At 43.6% G+C, this 26,579-nt stretch overlaps 1 protein-coding gene across 1 annotated transcript in view; it reads left to right on the plus strand.

Annotated features, from left to right (window-relative positions):
* Nucleotides 1-26,579, plus strand: part of LOC138265294 (cytochrome P450 2J4-like) — a 241,757-nt gene that overhangs the window by 154,872 nt on the left and 60,306 nt on the right. Inside the window, exons 5-6 of the mRNA XM_069212900.1 lie at nucleotides 8,228-8,404; nucleotides 11,441-11,582. Of these exons, the coding sequence (XP_069069001.1) occupies nucleotides 8,228-8,404; nucleotides 11,441-11,582 (319 nt within the window). The remainder of the gene's footprint in view (nucleotides 1-8,227; nucleotides 8,405-11,440; nucleotides 11,583-26,579) is intronic.

Genomic DNA, 26,579 nt, shown 5'->3' on the forward strand with positions numbered 1-26,579 from the left:
AGGCAGAGGGCTGTGCGTCACAGGAAGGAGTGCTGGGGATTGGAGCTACACGTTGCCTGAAGATCCCTTGGAGGAGATGCAAATACGCCTTGGCAGCTGCAAGAGATGTGATGCACTGGGGTACTATCCTGCGTGGGGAGGCAAGGGCTTACCTCCACCAAATTTGGATAGCTGGCAGAGAGAACCAGGAGGACTACTCTGGATCACCACCCGTGATGCAGGATCCACGCAGCTCAAGATGAGAGGAGATCGACAAACCCAGTCGTTGTTACAGCAGGTGGTAGAGGATGCAGTGGAGTGACTCCTTCACTCCAAGGGAGATTCCTTCTTTCTTCTAGTCCAGTCTTAAGACACGCCACCCTCAGTGGATGCACAGCTGGGCGAAATGTTGAAGTTGCTGGCAGGATCCCTGGAAATAATGTTGCGGAAGAGTTCTTCTTCTAGGAAGCAGCTTGTCGGTCCTGGAGGTTCTAGTCACAGTTCCGGAGTTCAGAAGTCAAAGTAGAGGTTGCAGAGGAGTCTTGCTTGAATCTTGCAAGCCGAATCTGAGGACCCACCCAAGAGAGAGACCCTAAATAGCCCTGAAAGGGGGATTGGTCACCTAGCATGGTAAGCACTTATCAAGAAGGGCCTGTGATGTCACCTGCCTGGCCTGGCCACTCAGATGCTCCCAGAGTGCCCTGCCAACCTTGGAAACAAGATGGCAGAACAGAGGGACCCTCTGGAGGAGCTCTGAGCACCATCCCTGGGGTGGTGATGGACAGGAGATTGGTCACTCCCCTTTCCATTGAACAGTTCCGTGCCATAGCAGGGATTGGGGGTCCCTGGATGGGTGTGGACTGGTTTATGCACAGAGGGCCCCAATTGTGCCCTTCAAAGCATATCAGTGGCTTGGGGAGGCTATCCTTCCCAAGCCAGTCACATTTATTTCCAAAGGGAGAGGGTGTTACCTCACTTTCCCAAAGGAAATCCTTTGTAATTCCTTCCTGGGCTTGTTCAGATCAAGCAGCAGGAGGGCAGAAACATGTCTGAGGGGTGGCAGCAGCCTCGGCTGCCCAGAAAACCCTGTAAGACTGGTGGTAGCAATGCTGGGGGTCCTCTAAGGAGCCCCCAGAGTACATGGATTCATACTTCCAATTCTTGCAATAGTACTGGGGTATGATTCCAACATGTTTGATCCCAAACATGTCTAGGTTCGCAGTTACCATTATGTAGCTGGACATAGGTAGTGACCTATATCCAGTACACGCATAAAATGGCGTTCCCACACTGACGAAGGCCAGGAAAATGGAGCTGGAGTTTGTGGGGGGGCACCTTTGCTAGTGCAGAGGTGCCCTCCCACAAAGGTACTGCACCCTGCCCTCTGGGTTAGGAGGGCCTACCTTTGGGGTGACTTACAGTGACCTGGTACTGAAAGGGTGCATGCACCTTTTCATGCAGGCTGCCATGGCAGGCCTCAAGACCACTTTGCATGGCCTCCCTATGGGTGGCATAATACATGCTGATGTCCATAGGGATCCCCTGGTACCCCAATGCCCTGGGCACCTAGGTACCATATACTAGGGGCTTACATTGGGGCACCAGTATGCCAAATGTGAGTTGAAAAAGGTTCCAGCAACCAAGTTTACAAAAAGAGAGCATAATCACTGGGGTACTGATTAGCAGTATCCCAGCGAACACATCCAAACGGACAAACAGACAAAAAGTGTGGGTAACCAAGCTAGAAAGAGACGACTTTCCTACACCCACTTTCATCTTCCTCCTGCTAAAAAACAACATCAACATCAAAGCTTCGGAGGCTGCCGCCGACGTACTGGGGAGGTTCACACTTCATAATGGACATCGGCTGAGCTAAAACCTTCAAACAATTACCTGTAAACCTGCTCTCTGAGACAGCACAAGTAGTAGAGAGCAAAGAAAATTCATCTGAGGCTGCTGGAAATGCTGCCAAATTCCTCTCAGGTCACAGTACCACAGTACTGCTCCCTCCTGATGAAGGGCTAAACCCAGAAACACGTCTAGAGATAGACAGCAATGTCTGCACCAACTTTGGTGAAAAACTGCAGCTAATCTTGAAGTAAGACCTAATTCTGAACTGCAATTACCAGGATGCAAAAGTGCGAATTGTGCTGGGATGTGAGGAATATAGTGACAACCCTGCAAGCAATTCAGAGGTACACTTGCCTGAGGAGATGTAAAACCAATGAATCAAAAATGAAGTCATTGCTGTTTAATATCTCTACTGAGGTATTACCCCGGGTGTCAGGCAATAATTATAATTCACATCCTGAAAGGTATTTGGGGATACATTATTCCAATTCTGTCCTGAATGACAAAGGTTACTCAACAAGAGTATCCCAGTGCTTTTTGGTACTAAAAATGGTGGAAATTGAGGGCCACTCAAGTCCCTTCATCCCTGGAGCTTGAACAAAAATATTTTCAGCTCCATCATACATTTGTCTTCCTCTATTATGGACCTAATTTGTTTAGGCAGTTGGTTCCACAAACCTGCTGCTTTGACAGTGAAGGAGGAACCTCCTCTGCATTGTCTTTTAAAGCAAGAAACCACAATTAGACCGGCATTGCTAGACCGCAAGGATCTCCCAGGATGGTACTCCTTCATCCTTTCATTGAGATACTTGACCTCCTTATCATGAAATGTTTGATGGGTCTTAGTCAGAGCCCTATACAGTATGCACTGTTGACTGGCAGCCAGTGTAGTCTTTACGAAATTGGGACACTGAGGAATACCTTGAAATTTTAAATAGTAGCCGGACTGCCATGTTCTGTATAAATTGTAACCGTTGGGTCAGGTATAGTGCATTGGCATAATCCAGCCTGGAGAGGATCAGTGTCCTCACCACTGTAACCTGTGCACAGTGTGGAAGGTGGTGAAGAAATTCCCTCAGCATGAGGAGAATCCCAAAGCTGGAATTTACAACTGCTGAAACCTGTGCCCCAAAGGAAAGTTGGGCATCACACATAACGCTCAAGTTTCTAACCACAGACTTTAGGGGCACCTTATTAGGCCATGCACCTACACATCCGGGAAGGGGATTCTGCCCACACAATAAGATACATTTAAATCTTTTCTGGATTGTGTGGCAATTTGTTGTCCTTCAACCAGTCCAGCAGTGCTATCATACAATAAGCAAATGCCTACTTAGCCTTTACAGAGTCCTCGTCATATGTGAGCTGAGTTGAGTATCATCTGCATATGAGGTAACTCTTATGTTAAAGGATTCCACCAAATATGCTAAAGTGGACATAGGGAGGAGTCTTATGGCACTCCCCACTTCAACCTCTTAGTGTTCGAGGCATATGGATTCATCCAGATCATGTGTTCATGTCTCTCAAGAAAAGAACCCAGCCAGCCATGTGCAGAGCCTGTCACTCCCAGATTTCTAGCCTGTACAGCAAGATGTTATGATCAACCGTGTTGAATGCTGAAAACAGGTCCAACAGAACCAGGGCCATGTTGAGGCCTGAGTCCAAGGTTCATCTAATGGACTCAGAGACCTCTAATATAGCTGTCTCGGTGCTTGGAGAGCTCTAAACCTCGATTGGGAAAAATTTAGAAAGTTGTTGTCAGGGAAGAAAGCGGTAAACTGTTGATTTACCAATCTTTCCAAGACTTTCGTGGCTGCTGGGAGTATAGAAGCAGGTCTAACGTTAGACAGGGGTTTAGGATTGGCGTCAACCTTTTTAATTAAAGGAATCACAATGGCTTGCTTCCTATCATCCGGTAGAATACCAGAATGAAGAAAGGTAGCAAATAATTCCCAATATATTGGGCTAACAATATCCACAATTGACTTCAGGATGTGAGGGGGTAGGGGATCAGTAGGAGATTCTGATTTACATTTTGTGAAGGAAGATGTCACTTCTTCCGCTGATAGGACCTGAAAAGACATCAATTTGGAGTATGCTGAAGGAACAGCTACAGCTCCAATCTCTGGGATTCCTAGAATGGTTACTTGTCTAGGTTAGATTGTTCTGGATTTTGAGGATTTTATACATAAAAAAATCACTAAGGGGGATACAGAGAGACTGGCTAGTCTCTAATGGGGGGCACTTAACTTTGGGATCAATAAAGTTTGTGACAATTTTGAAGATCGCCTTCCTTCATTATCTGCCTTCTCAATATATTGCATATTAAAGATGCAGTGGGCTCTCTTAATCATTGTTTTTCAGGGCCATTTTATAACTACCCTTATCCCTGTTTCAAGTACTGCCAGTGCCACTTTCCAGTTTTTTTTATGCCGCTCTTTCGAGAGCTAGGTCATGTTAAACCCAATGTGCGCAGTGAGGGGTAGTGGTAGTGACCATCTTAATAGCTCTGATCAGGGTTACTGAATCAGCTCCTCTCCTAAGCCACATCTTAAGAGCATTGACACTCTTCATTACTGATGCTGAAATTACTTGATTGAACTCCAGTAGGGTGTTTCTAAGATCCACCATGGACATCTGCTGCAACAGCTGTTTTGTCCTCAACAGTTATTGTTTAAGCTTCGCCCCCAATTGCCTAAGATCCTCTCTCTATTCGGTCTCTGGAAATCACTTCCTATCTCAATGATCAGGTGGATATCGCTCATAAAGACGTGAGTTTTACCTCTTTTCTTGTTTCCATTAATACATGTTCCCTGCAAGTTAACAGAAGGCTTATTTAGCAAGCTTGAGAGTAATTTCTTTCCCATTCGTATGGGGCAATAAATCCCCAAGGGTTAGCTTGAAAATACTCCAACTCTGCAAGACAGATAGGGGCTTAGTCCTTCCCTGTCTTAGAACTTATTATTTCTCGTCCATCGCCTTTCAGTTGCGTTAGTTTTCCATGCAGGGATCTCAGTTTGAGAACTCTCTGGTAAAATGTATGTGAAATTACTACAAAATAGCAGGATCTTGATTATTATCCATGATCCTAAGATGCCAAAGAAAGTCAGGTATAAGGCCTTGTTCATTTTCAGGGCTATTACGAAAAAAAAAATCAGAAAGTTAAGATACCCACGATTCATTTCACTGCCACTCTGTCTTTCTACTTTCATCTTTCCCATTTTTATAGTTATAAGATCAGAGATTTTTGGGCCTTGGATAAAGATGCTGGCAGAGGTTTGCTCTCGCAGTGTCATGCAAGCAGCCTGTTTCAGTTTTCCCTAGAGACAGATATAGTCCTAGCAGACAGTGGTAAAACGGAGAAAAGTACTGCCAACAGGCTGGCGGTACTTTTCCCCATAATATGACATTGGTGATTTGGCTCAAGCCAAACTGCCAATGTACCACTCCGTCTGCCACGGCGGTAACAGCCGCTGGGCTGGAGACTTCAGTCTCCAGCCAGGCAGCCGTCACAAGCCCTCCAATGGGATTATGAACCCTTCTACCGCCTTGGTTTTTGTGGCTTCCTTCCCTCCACGAAAACCATGGTGGTAGGCACTATCAGTGACAGGGAATTCCTTCCCTGTCGCTGATATGGGTCTTCCCCGTCCCCCTCCCCAGGTTTCCCTCTGACCCCCATCCCACTCCAAACCCAACCCCCAACATATACGCAACTTCACACACCATCGTACACACTCATATACACACTCATACCCACATTCACCCACGGATGCATACATCCATTCACACACACATCCACACACATTGACATACATACAAGCACACACGCATTCACACGACACAATAAACACGCACTCACACATTATATACATGCACACACATACAACATGCAACACACACCCGTATACATGCACTCACAAACATTCACACACACCCCCACACACACAACACCCCCCACCCTCCTCCCTTGTTGGAGCACCCAACGTACCTGGTTTCAGGGGGTCCTCTGGCAGGAGACGGGACAGGGGGCTGCTGCCAGCAGAACACCGCCAGGCCGTATCATGTGTCATAATATCGTCAGTGGCATCCCACTGGCGTGAGGCTGCTGCTGGCAGCAGCGCCACCTTACCACCATCCGCCACCATCCGCCGCCATGGCCGCAGCCAGAATTCCACTGTCCTTCTGGCGGAATTCCGGCTACGGTCATAATTTGGGGGATGGCTGGTAGCCGCGGCGCTGGTCTTTTGGCAGCCATGGCCACGGTGGTAGGCGGTTTTTACTGCCAATGTTATAATGAGGGCCATAGTCTCTGTTCCTAACAGTCTCCCACTATATGACGTCTATCGCTCAGCGGGTTGACTGGGAAACGTTTCCGGCCGGGGAATTTTAATGATTCTCTGAGTTTCTTTGATAAAGAGATTCATCAGGACATTTCTCCTGCTCCTCCTAAAATCTGGATTAAATGTTGGGTATATACTTGGATTGAGATCAATGCAGAGAGTGGGTCAAAGTACTTTGAGTATGGATTTACACTGTTGTGGAGGGCTCATTTTCACAGGATGATGTTTTTTAATACCTGGATGCCCAATTATACCCCAGAAAGGCTCAACAGAATCTTCCGTACAACCACAAGAAGGTGTCCCAGATGTGAAAGCATGTGAGATTAGGAGCATATGTTTATGACCTGTAAATTCATCTCCACTTCTTGGCAGCAGATCTTTGAATACATCACATTCATGATGAGCTATGAGGTAAACCTAGTACCATGCTGTTAGGCCTTACCATTACTTCAAAAACTGAGGAACAGGGTGTTCAACTTATTTATAGTTCTATTCTGGTGGCTCAGTCTATTATTACTAGTCACTGGAAGTCTCCATTGAAACCTACATATGAGAAATGGTTAAAGTAAATTAGGAAAATAAGTATAAGGGAGCAATGGTATTCTTAAATAAGTTACATCATTACGAAATAATTTGGGGGCTTTTTTTTAGAAAGTGGTGGACGAAAGAAGATTCCTGGGTTAGACTTTCTTGCATTTTCATATATTTTAGATGGGAATGTCTATTATATTTGCACCTTATCCTGAGGTTGGTTCCTGGATCGCTAGACGCAAGTATTCACATTGTTACTCTGATTCATTTAGTTGAAACGGTAAAAAGAGTTCACTTCACTAGTCTCTGCTCAGTCACTTTATACTGACAGTCCAATTGGTGTAGTTGCTTTTAAAGGCACTGATAGTCATTAATCATGGGCCTTTCGACTGCATTATGTTATGTTCGCATTGCCACTTTATATTATTGGTCAATTGCAGGCTGGGTGCCCTGAGGGCATTGTCTGCTTTCATTAGCATGCTCCCAGGTTGAAAAAAAGTTAGCATGGTTTGCACTGTCACTTTAATACTATGTAATCTGTAATGGGCGGGGATATGAGTCCCGCTTGGTTTATGTCACTTTACTGTCAGTTAGATGCTGAAAATGTTTTTGCACTGTAACATTATTGCTCAATTTATCTTATTAGCAGTGTGTTGTATTGTGTATTATTATATTAAGTGGAAAAACAATTTAATAATATGTGATTAATACTAATCAGGGCACTAGGATTAAGACCGTTAATGGTGTGTTTCGCATTGTTATTAGCCAGTTCATTGCCTCTAGATTTAAGCAGGTGGCCATCTGTCTGTCAATATTTTAGGTATTGTCGTCACACTCTCACTTTATTGCGTCACATTTTAGGAATGGGGAAATTGTAGAAATAGGTGTTCTGTGAATGCCTTATTGAGAATTTTAAACCAACAATTCGGGGTTGAGATGAATTGTGACCTTGTTGCAAAGAACTTGGTATTCTTCGCATGAAATTGTGTATGTGGCTAAGACGGAGATAATTGTTTGCACTGTTTTCCAAGCATTAATATAAAACATAAAAAAATAAAACATTGGCACTTTACAACTGCAAACACAGGCTGCAATGGCAGGTCTGAGATAGAGAGCTGCTTAAAGGGTGGCATACAATAAGTACTGCAGGACCATTGTTAGCATTTAATATACAAGCCCTGGGTAAACGTAGTCCCACTTTACTAGGGACCTAAAAGTAAATTAAATGTGCCAATTGGGTGTAAGCCAATTTTACCATGTTTAAGGAGAGCGCAAAAACACTTCAGCTCCGGTTAGCAATGGTACAGTGTGCAGAGTCCTAAGGCCAACAAAAACGAATTCAGCAAAAACTGGAGTAGTATGACAAATAGTTTGGGGGAAAATTAACGCAAGGCTGACAGGTCTAACAGTACCAAAATCTTGTGCAAAATTAATTTGCAATGTTGCACACCCCTACTCATGTGTCTCACTTGAAATTTGTATTGATAGAAAGACCTGACAATGCTTGTCAATATCTCTTCTTCCAGCTCTTTGATGCTTTCCCCAGGCTTATGCAGCACATACCAGGACCTCATCAGACTGTATTTAAACTTAACGAATTTCAAAGCAGATTTGTGAAGGAAGAGATTGAGAGTCACAGGGAGAACGGAATTCCTGAGGAGCCTCAAGACTTCATTGATTTCTACCTGACCCAGTTAGCCAAAGTAAGTATTGGTGCTTTCAAAAAATGAGGTCCTCTTCTGGTCAAAACAGGCGGTTTTATCAGGGAGGTGGAAAAGTAACCTTGACCATATGTGACTCAAAATACTAATAATACCCAGGACACAACTATACTATGTATTCCTTTCCTAGATTCTTTTGGGTCTCCACAATTTATGTTTTACAGTTTTCCACTCAATATTGAGATGAAGCGCATGCTTGCTGACGGTATTGAATCTCTGAAGCCTGCTTTGACTCAGCTTCTCTCTGCAATCTTTTTAGGATTCACCTTCAATTTTGTTTACAAAGTCATGGGTGTTCTTTTGATTTAGGTCCACTGTGTTAGATCCTGCTTGTGATTATGGGAGACACCCAGCTCATTCATTAAGTCACCTATGCTTAACTCTATATCTAACCTGAGCAGTTTCATTAAGATTGCTGCTTTGCTGGTCTTTCACTTTGAACTTTTAAATAGAGACACATTCCTGGTAATTCTAATATCAACTTGTATGGCTGTCACCCAATACCTTTTTTCTCCATGGTCCTCCGTGGCCAGGGTCCAAAATGTATACTAAATAATTCACAGAGGTAAAGTTACACCAATAGTCTAACTTTAGACCTGAAGTTCAAGTTTAGACCAATAGGCTAACTTTACACCTTAAGTCGAACTTTAAACCTGAAGTCTAAGTTTAGACCAACATTCCAACTTAGACCAAAAGTCTAAGTTCACTACTTTTTGGTGTTCATAAAGGTAAGTTACTAATAGAAAGTGTACAACTAATAAAGTTACTAGTATTAAAGTTACTACTTGTAACATTACTAGAGGTAAAGTTACGCCAATAGTCTAACTTTAGACATGACGTTCAAGTTTAGACCAATAGGCTAACTTTACACCTTAAGACGAACTTTAAACCTGAAGTCTAAGTTTAGACCAACATTCCAACTTAGACCAAAAGTCTAAGTTCACTACTTTTTGGTGTTCATAAAGGTAAGTTACTAATAGTAAGTGTACAACGAATAAAGTTACTAGTAGTAAAGTTACCACTTGTAAAATTACTAGTAGTAAAATTACGAGTAGTAACTTACCTTTGTGAATACCTAAAAGTAGTAAACTTAGACTTTTGGCCTAAGCTAGACTTTTTGCCTAAACCTAGACTTCAGGTCTAATCTTAGATTTCAGGTGTAAAATTAGAATTCAGGTGTAAATTTGGACTCTCGATCTAAACTGAGACTTCAGCTCTAAAGTTAGACTTTTGGTCTAACTTTACCTTTGTAAATCAGACCCTATCTCCAGATGTATAATTTAAACCAATGCTTGATCATAGGGGTTTATGTTGAAAGTCAGGACGCTATGCTTTTAGCTGATTTTCCCATTGTCAAAATTCTGCTTTTCTTAGTCCTTGGGAATCAAGGGGCACTTACAATATTTACAATCAAGCCAAGGAACTTGGATCCCAATGCACAACTTGTCCCTGTGAGAGGTGTTCTCAGTTATTTTCACAGGAATCTAAATATGGCCCAATTTTCTATTTTCTTATGCCCATCAGCGTGTGAAGGATTGAGGCTGAATGCCTACAATAGCAAGGTACCTAGGAAATGCTTTCCCATGGGATGGTTGCCATAGTATATTTTGATTTTGTTGGGCATCTAGGGCCAGATGTATCACAGATTTTTGCAATCGCAGAAATGCATTCTGGTATGTATCAAATCCAACTTGCGATTCGGTAACTTGTTACTGAATCATAAATTGGATTTGCGACTAATTACCTATTCGGTATTAGGAAGGGGGCGTGTCAAGGGCGTCCCTTCCTAATGCCGAACCTCAGAGGTATGTATGATTGTTTTGTAACTGTGAATGCAGTTGCAAAACAATTGCGGTTACCACCAATTTAAAATTGGAGGTAACCCATTTGCAAAGGGGAAGGGGCCCCCAAGGGACCCCTTCCTCTTTGTGACTACATTTTAAAACATTTTTAAGAGCAGGCAGTGGTCCCACTTTTAATTTTTCATTTTTTAAATTCAGACCATTTTCCTGTGAGGAAAACGGGCTGCATTTAAAAAAAAGAAAGGATTGCTTTATTGAAACGCAATCACAGACATGGTGGTATGCTGAGCCCAGCAGGCCACCATCCCTGTGATTGTAGCCATTTGCAATGGGTCCAAAATTGGGACCTACCTCATGGATATTAATGAGGTAGGTCCATTTGCGAGCCCTTGCGAAACGCTATATGAAACTCCTGGAGCTTCATACATCCCAATAGCGATTACTTAATTGCGATTCACAAAAAATCACAATTTGGTTATCGCTATTGGGAATAATGAGACATCGGGCCCCTAGTTACTGGCTTGCATCTTTTCCTTTACGGGAAGGATTACCTCTGTTGATATTCACTACACAACGGCCATGAAAATTAGCACTGATTTTCTCACTGGACTTACTCTGCATTTTTCAGTGGCTATTTATGTGGTTTGGCATTTGTGCTGCTGCCTTCTGGATGATCTTGTCTTCCACAATGTAGTCTGCCTCCAGGAACAATATCATGTTGCTCATTTTAAACATTCATTGGTATCATACATGCTGCAATTTGTTCCATTTTCAATTCTCCACGCAGCAAACATAGTGTAAAAAGAGCATTTGCTTACCTTTTGCAGCAGTACAAGTGTACGTAATCTGGTTACATACCTTTTCACTTACACCCAAAACTGTATTTATGTTAGCATATTTTAAAATCATGGAATCAAATGTGATAAAGCTAGGACCTGCTGTAATCCTTAAACCATGCAGGACTTGACTTTGTCCTACACAAAATGTGATTCTAAAGCCAAAGGTTTATATCATCTATAATCAGGGTTTTATTACAATGTAATATGTGAAGAGATTTAATATAGAAGACATGAAAGAAAGAGCAAGGTATAGTTATAGTAAGATTTTAGCTTAAATTCCTCTGAAGAGTGGTTAGAATGTAAGCAATGGAATGTGAAGTGAAATGTTGCAGAGCTACTTTCACTATCCTAAACTTGACTCTTACCACCTGATCCAGGGGTCTGATGATGCCACCTCTACGTTTGACCAGGACAATTTGATACGCCTTGCAATAGAGCTGTTTGGAGCCAGTATTGAACCCACCACATCCACCCTGCTCTGGGCCCTCTTGTACATGATGACTCAACCAGATATCCAAGGTGAGCAACTGAGAAGGCAAAAATATTCTTAGGCCCTTATGGTGCTTGATATAAAATGAGTGATCTGGGATCTCATCTAAAGGCTGTGGAGTGATAGAAGGCTTGCAATAGATCATTTCAATATTTCACCACAGCCTCTTCTGGTGTCCATTTATTCACTCATGCACCACATGGTTCTATTTTAAGAAACCCAAAACAAAGATTCCTGCTGTCGATGCACCTACATTCATAGTGGCTGTTTTAGAATTTAATTTGTACAAATTTAACAAAATGCATTAAAAGATAGGCACCACAGATGTGCTCATCCACTGCAGCCATCTTTGAAGCATTGTGATATATTTTAATAACTCCTGTTCAAGGAAGGCCACCATGGATGTAAAGCAGCCACATTTGAATGGAATGTGTTCAAATATAACAACATTGCATTACAAGATGCCTGTTCAGCATGTGTGCATATGCCCATTTTGTAATGTTCAAAAAATAATTTTAAAGGCTGCCATCTGATAGCAGGCAGTAGTGGAAAAACATATCATCTACTCGAAAAACTGTGAGATCCAAAATCTCATGGGCTGGACAAACCATGGAAGTAAGACAGGTAATAAAGCCATCGACAAGGAATGACCAAAGCCCCTGCTAAGTATATGTAATACTGGAAAAGAGGCATGAGGAGCTCCTTATGGTTAAAACAAGAAAATGTGCAACTAAAGTGAAAAGAAGTGATAGCCAGGATAACATCAAGTAAGTTTTTTCCGGTCAGTTCAACGACCTGGCGGCAACTGCCAACCTACAGAACTCCCCCAAAGTTCTATGCAGGGAAATAGCACATTCATGATTCACTATTCTATTTGCCCTCCATATATTTCTAGGTGACTACCATCCCTGCATATCCTCTTTCCTTCACAATGAATGTAAGAAAAAATTAAAAACAACAGCAAGAAAATGAAAATACAGATGAACAGGTTAACTATAAGTTGTTAGATAGGTACTTTGCCAAGTAAGCTTTATGCCATAACTATTTAATACTTCTCTATGTTATCAAATGTGATAAAGCTAGTACCTGCTGTAAACCTTAAACATTGCAGGACTTGACTTTGTCCTACACATAATCACATTTGCCCCTGTTTCTGCCTTCTGTACCTAAATTGCATATTAATAGTGCCTTTTTCTTTTTTGACATAAATGTGTCCCTATCTATTGCCTCCAAATAGGCCTCAAATGACTCCTTCCACACTTACCAGCTCTGAGGGGGTATTCCTGCTACTTGCAAAAACAGTGCTGGTGCAAGTACTCTATCCATGAGGTGACCTGTGGGGGGACTTACAGAACATTCCTTGAGACTTGAGAGATTTAAATACCAACATTTGGGTAGATTGCCAATCACTACCCAACATTAACAAGATGCTGGCGACTTTGGATAGTGCAAGATTTTTCACTTCTCTAGATGTATCCTTAGCCTGCCATTAGATAAAGCTGAGCCGAGGTTCTAGATATTATATATCATTTGTCACTCCAGAGGGGGATTACAGCTACATCTAATTTCCATTTGACCTGGCATCTGCATCTATAGTATTCCAACGATTAATGAATACATTATTTGATGGGAAAAAGAGGGTAATGTATTTTCAAGATGACATTCTAATATTTGGGGAAACTGAAGAAGTTCACAATGAAAGAGTGAAAAGTGTTTTAGAGGTCATAAAAGCAAGTGGGCTGACTTTGAAAAAAAGATTAATGCAAATTCTTAGAAAAAGGTGTGGATTACTTGGGACATCATGTGTCAGGAAAAGGATTTCAACCCAAATGAAGATGTTAGACGCCATCCAAAGTGCACCAAAACCTACAGATAAAGACCAACTTTGGTCATTTGTCAGCCTAGTGGAATATTCTTTTAAATTTGTCCACAAAGTTTCAGACAAAACAGTGATTTTACGCAATCTCTTGAAGAAGAATATCAAATTTGTGTGGAACAATGAATGCAATGAGAGCTTTGAATTAATCAAGAATAACATTATGGAAGCACATCCCTTCAAAGCTTTTGATATAAATGATTTGTGTATCATTTCATCCGATGTATGCAATATTTGACTTGGGCAGTGCTTATGTAACAAAGGAGTGACAAAAGGGAGGAAACGATTGCATTTCCATGGAGAACTTTGAGGGGAGTTGGATCCACACACTCTACCATAGAAAAGGAGGCTTTAGCCATGTGGTGTGGAGTAAAACACTTTAAAACTTATTTGTGGGGAAAATAATTTATCTTGAGAACAGACCACAAACCCTTAGTGGATCTTTTCACCACAAAGGGTGGGTGGCAGATCTACCCCTCGCATCACCAAATGGCAATACAGATTACAAGAATTTCATCACAAATTAGAGTATGTAACAGATGCGAAGAATAAGGTAGCTAATTGTCTTTCTAGATAACCTTTTGAAGAGAGTGAGGATAAACAAGATGCGATTGATGATCTAGAAATGGTGCATGTAGTGAATTCCATTAGTGAAGTTGTGAACGGGACCTTGACTGAGTGAGAGTGGATGGAAGCAGTATTCAATGACAGGGAGTTGCAGGGTGCAGGGAATTTTGGGACATATTTATACTCTGCGTCGTTTTAGCGTCATTTATTTTGATACTAAAACGGCGCAAACTCAACTCCATATTTATATTTTGACGCTAGACACCTCTAGCATCAAAATATTGGAGTAAGTGCCATTTTTTAGATGCGTGAACCGACCTTGTGTCAATGAGATGCAAGGTAGGTGTTCCTGTCCCAAATATGATTCTAAACCCGTAGCTCCATATTTATCCCCCCATGCAAAAATGGCACACGGGTGGGAGGCGGACCTAAATAATGGGGCTAAGCCTGCTTAGCGCCTTTATTTAATGCCTGGGTTTGACCAGGTGTTAGGGTAGCTGTGGACCCATTTCCATGGTTAAACACCATGGAATGGGCCCACAGATGCCCACCCCATGCCCCAGCAACACACTCATCCACACCAGAGGAAGGGGGACCCCATCCTGGGTAAGTATAGGTAAGTATACTTTCTGTGCCATTGGAGGCCCCTGTCAAGGCCTCCCTGCATGACACTGGGTCCAATGGCCATGCCCAGGGGACACTGGTCCCCTGGGCATGGCCATTGTGGTGGTGGGCATGACTCTTGTCTTTACTAAGACAGGAGTCATTTTTGGGTGCTATTGCGTCAAGAAATGGCGCTAGGCTGGTTAACACCATATATATTATACTAGCACCATTTTCCCTACTGTCACCCCCCGGCTAGCGTCTTTTCTTTTGACGCTAGCCGATCCTTACCTATGGCTTGCTCCATTCCATAAATATGGCTCCCGGCTTGTGCAAGCTTGTGGTATACTTTTTGACGCAAAACTGCTTTTGCACAGTTTTGCATCAAAAAGTATTAATATGGGCCTTTGTGGTGAATGGACCGCCTACTGTAAAAAAATACCCCAGAAACATTAATTCCCTACAGAAGAGTGGAGGAGGAATTGCCCATGGTTGAGGACATCATGCATAGAACTGGACAACTGGTTGTTCCACCAAGAAATTTGGGTAAAAGAGTATTAGACTTAGCCCAGGGAGGGCATCTTGGAATTTGCGCAATGAAACCAAAAGTGAGAGAGGATTTTTGGTGGCCTGGGGTGGACAAGGCAATTGAACACTATGGGGGTCATTACGACCTCAGCGGTCTTTTTGCAAGACCGCCGAGGGACCGCCGTGCGGAAGACCGCCTGTGCAGGCGGTTTGCCGCTCGGCGTATTATGACTGTTGGCTCCTCTCCGTCGTTATTCCGACGGAGAGCCGCCAACAGCCATACTTGCGGGCCGCGGGGAAGTGGAGGTTGCTCCACCGCCACGCCAACAGAACACTGCCCAGCGAATCACGTCCTGTGATTCGCTGTGGCGGTGTTCTGTTGGCGGTGTGGTGTCGGCGGAGCTGCCACCATGGCTCCCGTCCCCTCCGGGAGGATCGACTGACCAGGTAAGTCGATCGTCCGTTAGGGGAGGGGGTGGGGGGTGTTGGGTGTTGTGTGGATGCATGGGGGTGTGCGTGTGTGTATGTAGAGGGGGTGTGTGACTGCGTGTATGCTTGCGGGGGTGTTGTGTGTATGGGAATGAGTGCGTGTATGTCTGTGGGTATGTCTGTATGGATGTGTGCGTGTATGTTTGAATGTGGGTGTGCGTGTCTGACTGTGTGTGTGGATGTAGGCATGTATGTCGGGGTGTGTGCGTGTGTGTGTTGGTGGTGCCTGCATGCGTGTCGGGTGTGCGTGAGTAATGTTATGTTGGGGGTCGGGGTGGGGAGGGGGGCCCTGCCACCTTTGGGGGGTGACAGGGGTGGTGGGGGGTGTAGGGGAGGGAGTCGGGGTGGGGGTGGGGGTTGGGGGAGACCCCTATCAGTGCCAGGGAAGGATTTCCCTGGCACTGATAGTGCTTACCGCCATGGATTTCATGGCGGTTCACACTGCTGGAAATCCACGACGGTAAGCCGGGTCCAAATACCACCGGCAGTATACTGACGGCCACCGGGCTGGGGACCCAGGTCTCCAGCCCGGCGGGTGGGACGGAGAACAGGCGGTTGACCATGGCGGTAACCGCCATGGTCATAATACACCAAGGTAAGGCCGCCAGCCTGTTGGCGGTCTTACCGCCGGTTCTCCTCCATCCGCCAGGGTTGTAATGACCCCCTATGCGCATGATTGTTGCATGTGCGTACTCAGCGATAAGTCACAGGTGACATAAAAATCTGCAGTTAATCCCATTGTGGTTACAAAATGTGCAATGTAGCAATGTGGCGTTTGATGTGTCTGGAACTTTGGTGTTATAGGAAGTGCCTTAGTAATGGTAAACTACATGACCAAATGACATGAAGTAAAATTTGTGGACAATGTAAATTCAGAATCTGTCATAAGGTTTTTTAAAGAAGCATTTTTGAGGGAAGGTTTCCTTAAAGATATGGTATCTGACATTTTTACCCAACTAATTGCAACAGAGAAGGCCTGTTTTCTAGCTTGTTCTGGAGTAAATACCCATCCTAACTTCACCTTATTATTCACGCAGCAATGGCCTTGTAGAAAGATTAAACTGTGTTATTAAGGCCAGTCTACAGCTTGCTCTTATCAATGGATTACCCAATTGAAGATTTGTTATGGGCAATACGAACACTCCCCATATAAACACAGGGATATCCCCTTTGCAGGAAATAAATTCATCCAGTAATGAGCTAGGAATGACCAAAGCCCACTAAGTATATGTGAATGCAATGGAAATGAGTTATCCAGCGGGCAGCTAAGGCAATCTATAGACAAGACCTAGAAGGAAACAAGAAGATGAATAAGGAGCTTCTTATGGTCAAAACAAGAAAAATGTGCTACTAAAGGCACTAACATTCCCACTTTATGGCAAGAGTAAAATGCAGCTCATTCTCCAGCAAAATCAAGACTTATATTCCCCACAAACATATTACTGGCAGATAATAAAGGAGCTTATGAATACAGAAAATATTTGAACAATGCTCATTATATTCCAAAGGTTGTGTGGTATCATCACCACCATTTTCAGAAACAATCTCCATCTACCTTGCCATTAAAACTGTACTGATAAATGTCAGCTACTACCATCCTGCATTATCTTTAAATGGGATGCAGATTTTAACAATTTTACAGCAATGATTTTACTCGACATCAGTGAATGTCAATCATGCCATAATCACAACACTTTTTTGACCTAAGACTTATAAGCAGGTCATTACGGTGCATAACAATTTCTAGAAGATAGAGGAGTAATTTCACAAGAATACCACTGGGTGCCTTTGTATTGATTTCAGCCCTGCCATGCAGTTATCATATTTAGATGATGAATCTTATGAAAGTTACATGAAATATTTAGACATTAAAGTCTGTCCTCCAATGTTGGGCATGTATCCTAGGCTTTCCCAGTTGTTATGGCTAGCACAATAGCCTTATTTTGTCCAAGTGGCTCTAAGGGCCTGATTTAAGAAAAGTGGCGTTGCATCCAATGCAGAGCTATTTTTCTTGTGCCCCTTAGCACCCCCTATCGCCACCATGTGTGTGCCATATTTCATATATGGCCTTGAAGGTTCTATCTTGACTCCAATAGGCCACAGAGAGGCAGATGCCTCTCACCACAAAAGACATACTAACATGATGCAATACAGGCTTTCTCATGGGCTGTTTTTTGGGGTATGAGTCCTATTATGAACTTCTTATAGGATGTATAGCTCAGTTGAGGCTGATCATGAATTTCTGGTGCAGGCTGTGGATATTCTGTTGACCTGGCTGTCCTGAGACTACAGTTGAGTGTATACTGAGAGTAGTGTTTCTGTGTCTACCGATCCTGCTGTCAATTGACTCTCTGTCCTCGAATTCTTGTGTCATTAAAGCTCCTTGATTTCAGGGGGAGCAATTATTCCCTAGATTACATCGCCTCTCTTAAAGCATCCTTTGACTGCTCCACTAACTGGTATGCCCTATCTTAAAACAACAGACTCCACACAGACTCTAATTTGTCTACTCTGTGGCTTCTGTTTGCTGTTGAATATTGTCCCTTTCTACCTCCTTTCTCTCAATTCTGCACTTAGTAGTTCTCTAGGGGTTGGTGTGTGCTCCTCCACAACTCAAAGCTTACTCCTGTGCTAATTCTTTATTTGATGGTGTCCTTGCTGTGAGTGTGCAAGAACCATCAAACATGGTGAACTCTTCTGTAAGACAAGGGGGTGTGCTGGTTGTGATCACTTTGTAACTGATGCAGCTGGCTTTCAAGATGGTGCTGGCTATCAAGGGGAAACAATGGAGTTCAATCAGTATGTGCTAATATTTCTTCAGGCCCTGAATGATACATGCCGCCCTGTGGCCTGTAGAATGCCATTATGGAGTGCTAGTGTGGATTCTAAAAGGTTACATAACACAGCATTATCACCATCCATTTGCTAGAGCTGGCTTCTCCATCGAGTAGCTCGTGAGCAACTGGTAACTCTTTAACTGACTAAATGTAGCTCTCTTATGTGCATCCAGTTTCCTAAATTAGAAGCTTTTCCTTGGTTGAATTAATTAATACATGTTCGCCAAAATTGAAAAGTGTGTATTTAAACGAAAATGTGTGCATTTTCAGAACTCAGATGCTGATGTTTGACGAAAAATGAATGAATAGCCAAAAATACATTTAAAGCTGGTGTTTGAGTAATAAATCATTCAGAGTTTCAGGGACTTACTACTAATATTATTACCTTGACGCTAGGGGAATTGCAATTATTGCTGTTTTATATTACCTTCATAGAGGCATTCCACATTGACAAAGCCTTTTTTAGGTAACTTCTGGCAACCATGTCCGATGAACCGAAGTGGTCACTGCTAGTACTCGTGCATAAGGAGGCCACAAATGTAATCTTGTCCGACCTGATGACTTGTTACAAAACTAATAAGTAGCTTAGGATGACTTTTATTGAACATAAGTAGCTCTTAGTATAGGAAAGGTTGGAGACCCCTGTGCTAGAGTATAAGGGCTTGACAGAAGTTCTGAAGTCACTTTGTGGAAGAAATTGTGAAAACTAATACCAGCCCACCTTTGTTTTTGGCAGTATGTTCCTTGAGGATAAGGGTGGTGTTGAGGGTGAATACCAGGGACTTGGCATTCAGTGAAAATTAACGTTTGGAGTTGTCAAGATCTAAGTCACAGAGTCAGGTTTGTACTGTTATTTGGTATGTTCTTTGCATATAGCAGGAACTCTTTCTTGTTTCGGCTGAGCAGAGAAGACTTTCAAGTAGAGATGTGTATCCGGAAAGATACATTGAGTCAGGGAAGCAGGGGGTGAGAGAGGGTGTTCCCAGTGAGTGCTTTGATGAAAGACAAGAGTAAGACATCGTCTTTATAGGAAGTGGCTTTGAGGGGGTTGAGCATTTTGGTGAGATCTGCAGATAGAGCCTTGAAGGATAAAGATTGCAAAACTCTACAGGAAAGATTGGGCAAAAGATAAGAATCAGGCCTGATGTTGTTGATGTGCTGTTGGATCTCCTGCATTTTCTCACTGAAAAAGAGGTTGATGGTTTTCCACCTTTCTGTGGAGTGAGAAATAGGTGAGTCTGGCAGGGGGTTGATGCAGTGCTGAACTGTCTTGAAAAACATTGTGCTTTTGTTGGTGGCTTCATTAATGGTATTGGTGTAATACTTTGCCATGGCTGCTGCAATGAACTGTCTGTCTGATGTGCACAGTGACACTTAGTATCATGAGGTCATCAGGAGTTTTGTTTTCATCCATATATTTTCTTGTCTATGGATGAATAGTTTATTGTCACTAAGATCTTTAGAGTACAGGTGTTTCACACTTCCTTCTTTCAATTGGGGCTTGAATGTTCACAAAGTTTTGCTGGATGTTACTGTATGTGAGTCTGACGGATCTCGAGGTTGGGTCTTCAATTTTTTGTTGACCTTGTTTTGTGTGTACGACGCTGAGCAAGAAAACAAAAATGGTCTGCCCAGTTCAGGGGTACCAGTGGTTTACAATTGATTGCATTTGTGGGTACAAATCTGACCAAGGAGATGGGGATGGCAAAGTCTGTCTGGTCTAAGGGTATGGGCGCTTTGTAAGGTTCAGGACGAGGCCTTTGAAGTACACTGATTGTGTGAGATGCTGTACTAAGTTAAGAATATTGATGAGGTTGAGGAGGGTGTCTCTTGTTTTTCTAAGCTTCTCTTTTCAGGCATGTTGAAGTCAGCCTGTAGGTGGTGTGGGAATGTCAGATGAATTAGGGGATGAGGAGATCTGAGAATCCATCAAACAAAGTCCTTGTTCTGCCCGGAGACCTTTATATGAGATGGAAGGTGGTAAACTGAGTTGCAGAGAGTGGAAAATGGCATATCAGCATGGAGTTGTGTTACCTACCTGCCTAGGGCGCAGGACCAGGAACACTTATGTATGGCAGTGGGGGCTCCTCTCTTCTTATGTGCGCGGTCCACATGATGGATGCATTAGCCTGTGGGGAGAAGGACATATATTACGTGACAGGATATGTGGGTGAAACATTTGTCTGTGATGGAGAGGGCATCAAGTGTATGGTGGATGATGAGGTCTGTGATGCCTGATGCGTGTAGTACTGCAGAATGAGCATTAATGAGGTTGAGTTTGAAGATGTGTTCCGTGGTTTGAGGGTAAGTGGCAGTAAGTTGTATGTGTAGGGGACTGAGTATGTGTTGTGCGAATTGGTGCTTAATTTGTATAAGTGCCAGACCCTGAATGTTTCTCAAAAGCCTACAGCACTGTTACTGAATGTTGGCATTGCCAAAATCCAAAGTTGAATACTTTGAATTTCACCTCTTTCAACCACCAACACATTTCCCCTGCCCCTTTCCCCTCACTCTTCCTGATTCTTTTTCATCCCTTTGTCACTTTTTGTCTGTCTTTCACTTCCTCGTCATTTACCTTTCTCTCTTTTGTTCTAGGTTAAAGTCACATGATTGAAAATAATGCCAATGAGTCCTGCCTGAAACCACCAGCTTAAATTAAACACTGGTGCAAATCCTGTGTGAGTGCTTGGGTTGTCTTAGTCTGGGTGGGAATGTGGGAATTGCCAGTTTGGGGATCTGCGTGAGGCAAAGTTGCCAGTGATGCCACTTACTGTGCAGATCGATGAAGGAAAATGAGGTGCTCTTTGTCAAATTTGCCTTTTAAGGATGGTTTTGGTGGGATACCGGTTATAACGCTTCCTGTTTATATGAATGATGGACACTAGAGTGATGTTACTTCTGATGCAGGTGGAATGTGGGGGATGAAGCCATTTGCCTGGCTTCTTCTTTTAAAAAGATTTTGGCAGAAACCAGTGATGTCACTTCCTCTGTAGATGGACGATGGGAAGTCAGTTACCTCTCTGGTTTAAGTTTCAAAGCAAAGTAAATTTGAAAGTTAAGCACCGACTGACATTTATAATTATCTCACACTTCACACCACACCTACCAATTCACAAACAAGAGTAATTCAATCTCCTCATCCACGCCTTCAGGGCACTACATAACATGCCTCAACAATACCATCTGCTTTCACCAACCTACCAGTCACATCTGCTCATCTGGACTTCTAATTGCACAAATCCCACACGCACTGAAAACTAAATGCAGAGGTAGATCCTTCTCCTCCATTGCTCCTAAAGAGTGGAATGACTTTGTGCTACACATAAGAGCTTCCTCCTCACTTCTTCGATTCCATAAGAAGTTGAAGGCCTGGCTTTTGGAGTGGTCCCACTAAGCTCTAGGTGTGGCTGGACTCACACTTGCTCAGCTTCAGGATACCCTTCCGAGTGATAGCATGCTCTACGTAACATAACATGACACATAACACAAAGACAAAGGATAGCACGTGCTACATAATATAACATAACGTAATATAACATAACATAAGATAACATAAAACATAACACAAGCACAAAGGAAATCATAGATGTAGATAGAAAGTGTTATTTCAACTGCATTCTTTTTTTTTTAATATGTTTATTTTTTATTTTAAAACCAACAAAAGAAACACCTTACAGTCACACACGAGGAGCGCCAATATCTTTAAGTTCAGTGTTCAGGATAATATACATTGTGAGTGGTGAGCAATACATTGTGTTACACAATCAATACATAAATAGTGGGGGGTACCATTTTGGGAACATAAAAGCATTCAATTTTATCTGAATTATTGTGAATTGGAGAGAGGTCAATTTAGTGTCTTGGGTGTCCATTGTTGTGCCTAGCTCATAATATGTCTTCCACCAACCTCTGATTCTGTTAAACCTGTGTGGACAGCCTCTACTGCAGTATACCACCTTTTCCGCTGCCATATAAAGGTCCATGCCCTTGCACTATTCGTGTATATTGGGCACTTCTTGTGCCCCGGTATTTGGCAATGTCCTTCTTTGCCACCACCAAGTCCGGTGCACCAAATATAAGTTTTGATCAGGGGTGTCAACATCATTTGGGATTCCCAGCAACGTGAATCTGGGCTTATGTGGGATGAGTAGCTCTACTATGGCTGTAAGTCCCTCAACTATAGGCTTCCAAAAGGCTTATATGTTGGGGCATTCCGAGAGTGTGTATATAAGGGAGCTTGTCACTTTTGAGCAACACAGACATAGGGGGTCATTCTGACCCTGGCGGTCTTGGACTGCCAGGGCAACGAATGACGGAAGCACCTCCAACAGGCTGGCGGTGCTTCAATCCCCATTCCGACCACAGCGGTAAAGCCGCGGTCGGATTGCAGGGGCCGGCGGTCATCCGTCGTTTTTGCTCCGGCTGGGAGAATCCTTGGGATTCTGACCCCCGTACCGCCAGCCTGTTTCTGGCGGTTTTCACCGCCAGGAAGAGGCTGGTGGTAACGGGTGTCCTGGGGCCCCTGGGGGCCCCTGCACTGCCCATGCCACTGGCATGGGCAGTGCTGGGGCCCCCTAACAGGGCCCCAGCCTGCTTTTCACTGTCTGCATGGCAGACAGTGAAAAGCGCGATGGGTCCAACTGCACCCGTCGCACCGCCGCAACACCGCCGGCTCCATTTGGAGCCGGCTCCTGTGTTGCGGCCTCATTCATGCTGGGCCGGCGGGCGCTAACTTGGTTAGCGCCCGCCGGCCCAGCGGGAATGTCAGAATGGGGGCCGCGGAATTTCAGCCGCGTGGCGGCCAAATGGCGGTTTCCACCTGGAGTTGGAATCACCCCCATAGTGATGTAGGGGCCTTTCCTATGTGGTGTAGTCTATGACAATCATAATATGCCTGGTGGAGAATTTTGAACTGAATCAAGCATAGGTGTGACTTGATGGCTACTTCTCAAGGATGTAGCATTGTCAGGCTCCCCTCTGTCGTGCCCCCACCTGTCTCTAAGCCTACCCAGCATGTCTGAAATTTTTTTTACTCAGTGTTTTGTATGTGCATGAAATGGTGCCTTTTCCCAATTCTTCCATCAATATCCTCCCCTCCAGTGGGGCATATTCTGGGATTTCAATATCTTTCAGCCCCTCCGATTGCCACGCACGGTGTAGATATGCATATCTGAGGAACTGAGACTGGTGAAGACAACATTCCCGCAGCGCTACTGAAGAGGGAATAATATCTCCATTGGCAAGGATGTCCTCTACAGTGGAGATGCCTATTGTGTCCCACCTTTAAAAGCCCCGCAATTTAGCCAGTTCCTTCAACCATATACCTTCCCATAGAGATGCCAATCTAGTAATTTTCCTTGCCCATGTTACCTTGTCCCAGGCCAGAAGTGCCACTTGCATGGCAGGGGGAGGCAAGGGGAACCTGGACCTCCATACATGTAGTGTAAGTGAGATTTCCGCCCCAGTAGTGTCCACTCAAGATGAAAGGTTGAGCAATCCTGTAGGGCAAAAATCCAATCATTACATTTTACCAGGTGTGTTGCCCAATAGTAGCCTTCAACACCCGGGAGGGCCTAGCCTCCACTCTTTGTAGCATTTGAGTCGCTATTCATGGGGGCCTCCATCCCACAAAAGCGTCATCGGTTCTCCATTGATTTTTATTAAATACCGTTTAAGGGACCGGTAGTATGTGTTCTGAAGTGCAGAGAGTAGCTTGGGAAGGTCCCATTAATGTGAGTGGGTGGCCTCTCCATCTCACCACATCGAATTGGACGTTTGTTATAACTTTGCCCACATTGTTTCTAGCGTACAGATCAGTCTGCACCGTTATGAATATCCCTAGGTATTTGAACACCTCCTTGACCATCTTGAGCTCCTGTGGAGTCGGCAGAGGGTAGCCCAATTCTCAGGAGTATAATATGGACTTGTTTTAGTTAATTCTGTATGCTGAGTGGGCCCCATATTCCTGCAGGGTCAGGAAGCATAACAGGATAGTATTCTCTGGGTCTGTGATATATAGGAGGATATCGTCTGCATAAAGCGATCTTTTCCTCCTCCCAATCAGTTTCAGAGACCCAGAATCCGTGTATGTTGGGGTTCTGTCTCACTGCACAAGCCAATGGCTCCAGCTTCAGGGCAGAGAGAATGGGTGATAGAGGACATGCTTGTCTGGTACCTCTACCTATTGGAAATTCAGCAGAAGTCTGCAAGTTAACACTGATAAACGAACGAAACAGGGTTGGGTTATAAGAGTGCAATTCACTGTCTAAATTGGGGACCACACCTGACCCTACATAGCGTCTGGTCCAGCAAAGGCCAATGGACTCCGTCAAACACTTTTTCAACGTCTGGGAACAGGAAGATATGGGGCGAGTCTTGACCAGGTGTTCTGCTTTCCTTCTTATCTCGTATCAGAGCTTACAGAACATATCAAGAATGCACTTCTGAGTTCAAAGAAGACCTTTATTGTTGTTAATTCCTCCCCACCCACAAGTTCTTGAGGGACGAATTATTAGATTTCGAGCACAAAAGTAGTCACAGCATTAAAACAAAATATATCACAGTACTTCTCAGTTACAATGTACACAGCAGGTTATATTTATAAGATATTGAATGCAAAGCAAAATAAATACTTCACCGTGTGAGAAACTATTTACAGCTTCATCTTTCTGGGGTCTGCAAGTTGATGACTCCGGTCAACTGCGAGAAAGAGATTATCTACCCACACGGGAGACTGGCAACTGGCACCAAGTTCCAGTCCGAAGTCAGGCAGAAAAGAATCTAATTCTCTGAAGCCCGAGCCATCCCTACAAAAGCGTGCCCCCTCCTCTCAGACCTGGGAAAACTACGCAAGCCTTTGGAGACTGGCCAGATCTCCTAGACTCCTCCTCTTCCCAAGTCTGAGCAGAAAGGAAAACACCAAATGTACCCTCTCTTATCAGGTGTAGTCTGGTGTGAGAAGAAAACATCTTGGTTCATCTTGTGCAAAAACACAGCTTGGAAAAATACAGCTTGGATTCTCAACTGCAATGTCTAACTCCATGTTAAAGGCAATAGGCATCTAACCTAAATATCAAATGCAATGTCTAATGTCATGTCAAAGCCAATAGGCAGCTGAACTGAATACAAAATGCAATGTCTAATATCATGTCAAAGCCAATAGGCAGCTGAGCTGAATACAAAATGTAATGTCTAATATCATGTCAAAGCCAATAGGCAGCTGAGCTGAATACAAAATGTAATATATAATATCATATCAAAGCCAATAGGCAGCTGAGCTGAATACAAAATGCAATGTATAATATCATGTCTAAGCCAATAGGCAGCTAAACTGAATACAGCATGTCAAAGCCAATAGGCAGAATACAGAATGTAATGGCTAATGCAATGTCAAAGCCAATAGGCGGCTAAACTGAACAAAACATGTAATGTGCTACTGGTGAACATTGAGCAACTAATATGCGGAGTGGTGAAACACAAAGTCATTGGTCAAACATAATCAATGGCATCACACCAGGGCAAGCCAATTGGACGCGCGCTGAAAATTAAGTTGTGTTGGCCAGCCTGCCATAAATCCAAAATGATCATGATGGATCAATGAAGATATAACCTGCAGGATATGTGGCCTGGACCGTGGCAAGTATTTTAGTTTCAAAATTTCACAAAGAAACTGGGTGATAGGAATCACATCTGTCTCATGGCTCCCCTCTTTTGGTATCATTACTTTGACTGCTTCGCAGAGATCAGTGGGGGATTCTATCACTTCTAGGAACAGTCCCACACAGGTGGGGCCCAAGCAGGTTGGCTTATTCCTTGAAGGACTCAGTGGGGAGCCCTGGTGTCTTCCCGGTGCTTCATTTGGTTATTACAGCCAGTCAGTGTCAGATCCTGTTCAAGGGAATCTTGTGCCGTCACGTTCATTTGGGGGCAAGGTATTGCCATGAGATAATGTGCAAATTAGTCTGTGCCATGTAGGGGAGGAGCCTTGTAGAACTGCTCGTAGTATCAAGAAAATTCTGTCACTATTTGGCCATCTGTGTAATAAGTTTCTCCTGTGTTGGCCCTAATCTTCTATACCCATCTGGCTTTCGCTTCTCTCCTGCTAAGCCAGGCCAGCACCCTACCGG

This window comes from Pleurodeles waltl, chromosome 11 (genome assembly GCF_031143425.1).
Source record: "Pleurodeles waltl isolate 20211129_DDA chromosome 11, aPleWal1.hap1.20221129, whole genome shotgun sequence".
NCBI lineage: Eukaryota > Metazoa > Chordata > Amphibia > Caudata > Salamandridae > Pleurodeles > Pleurodeles waltl.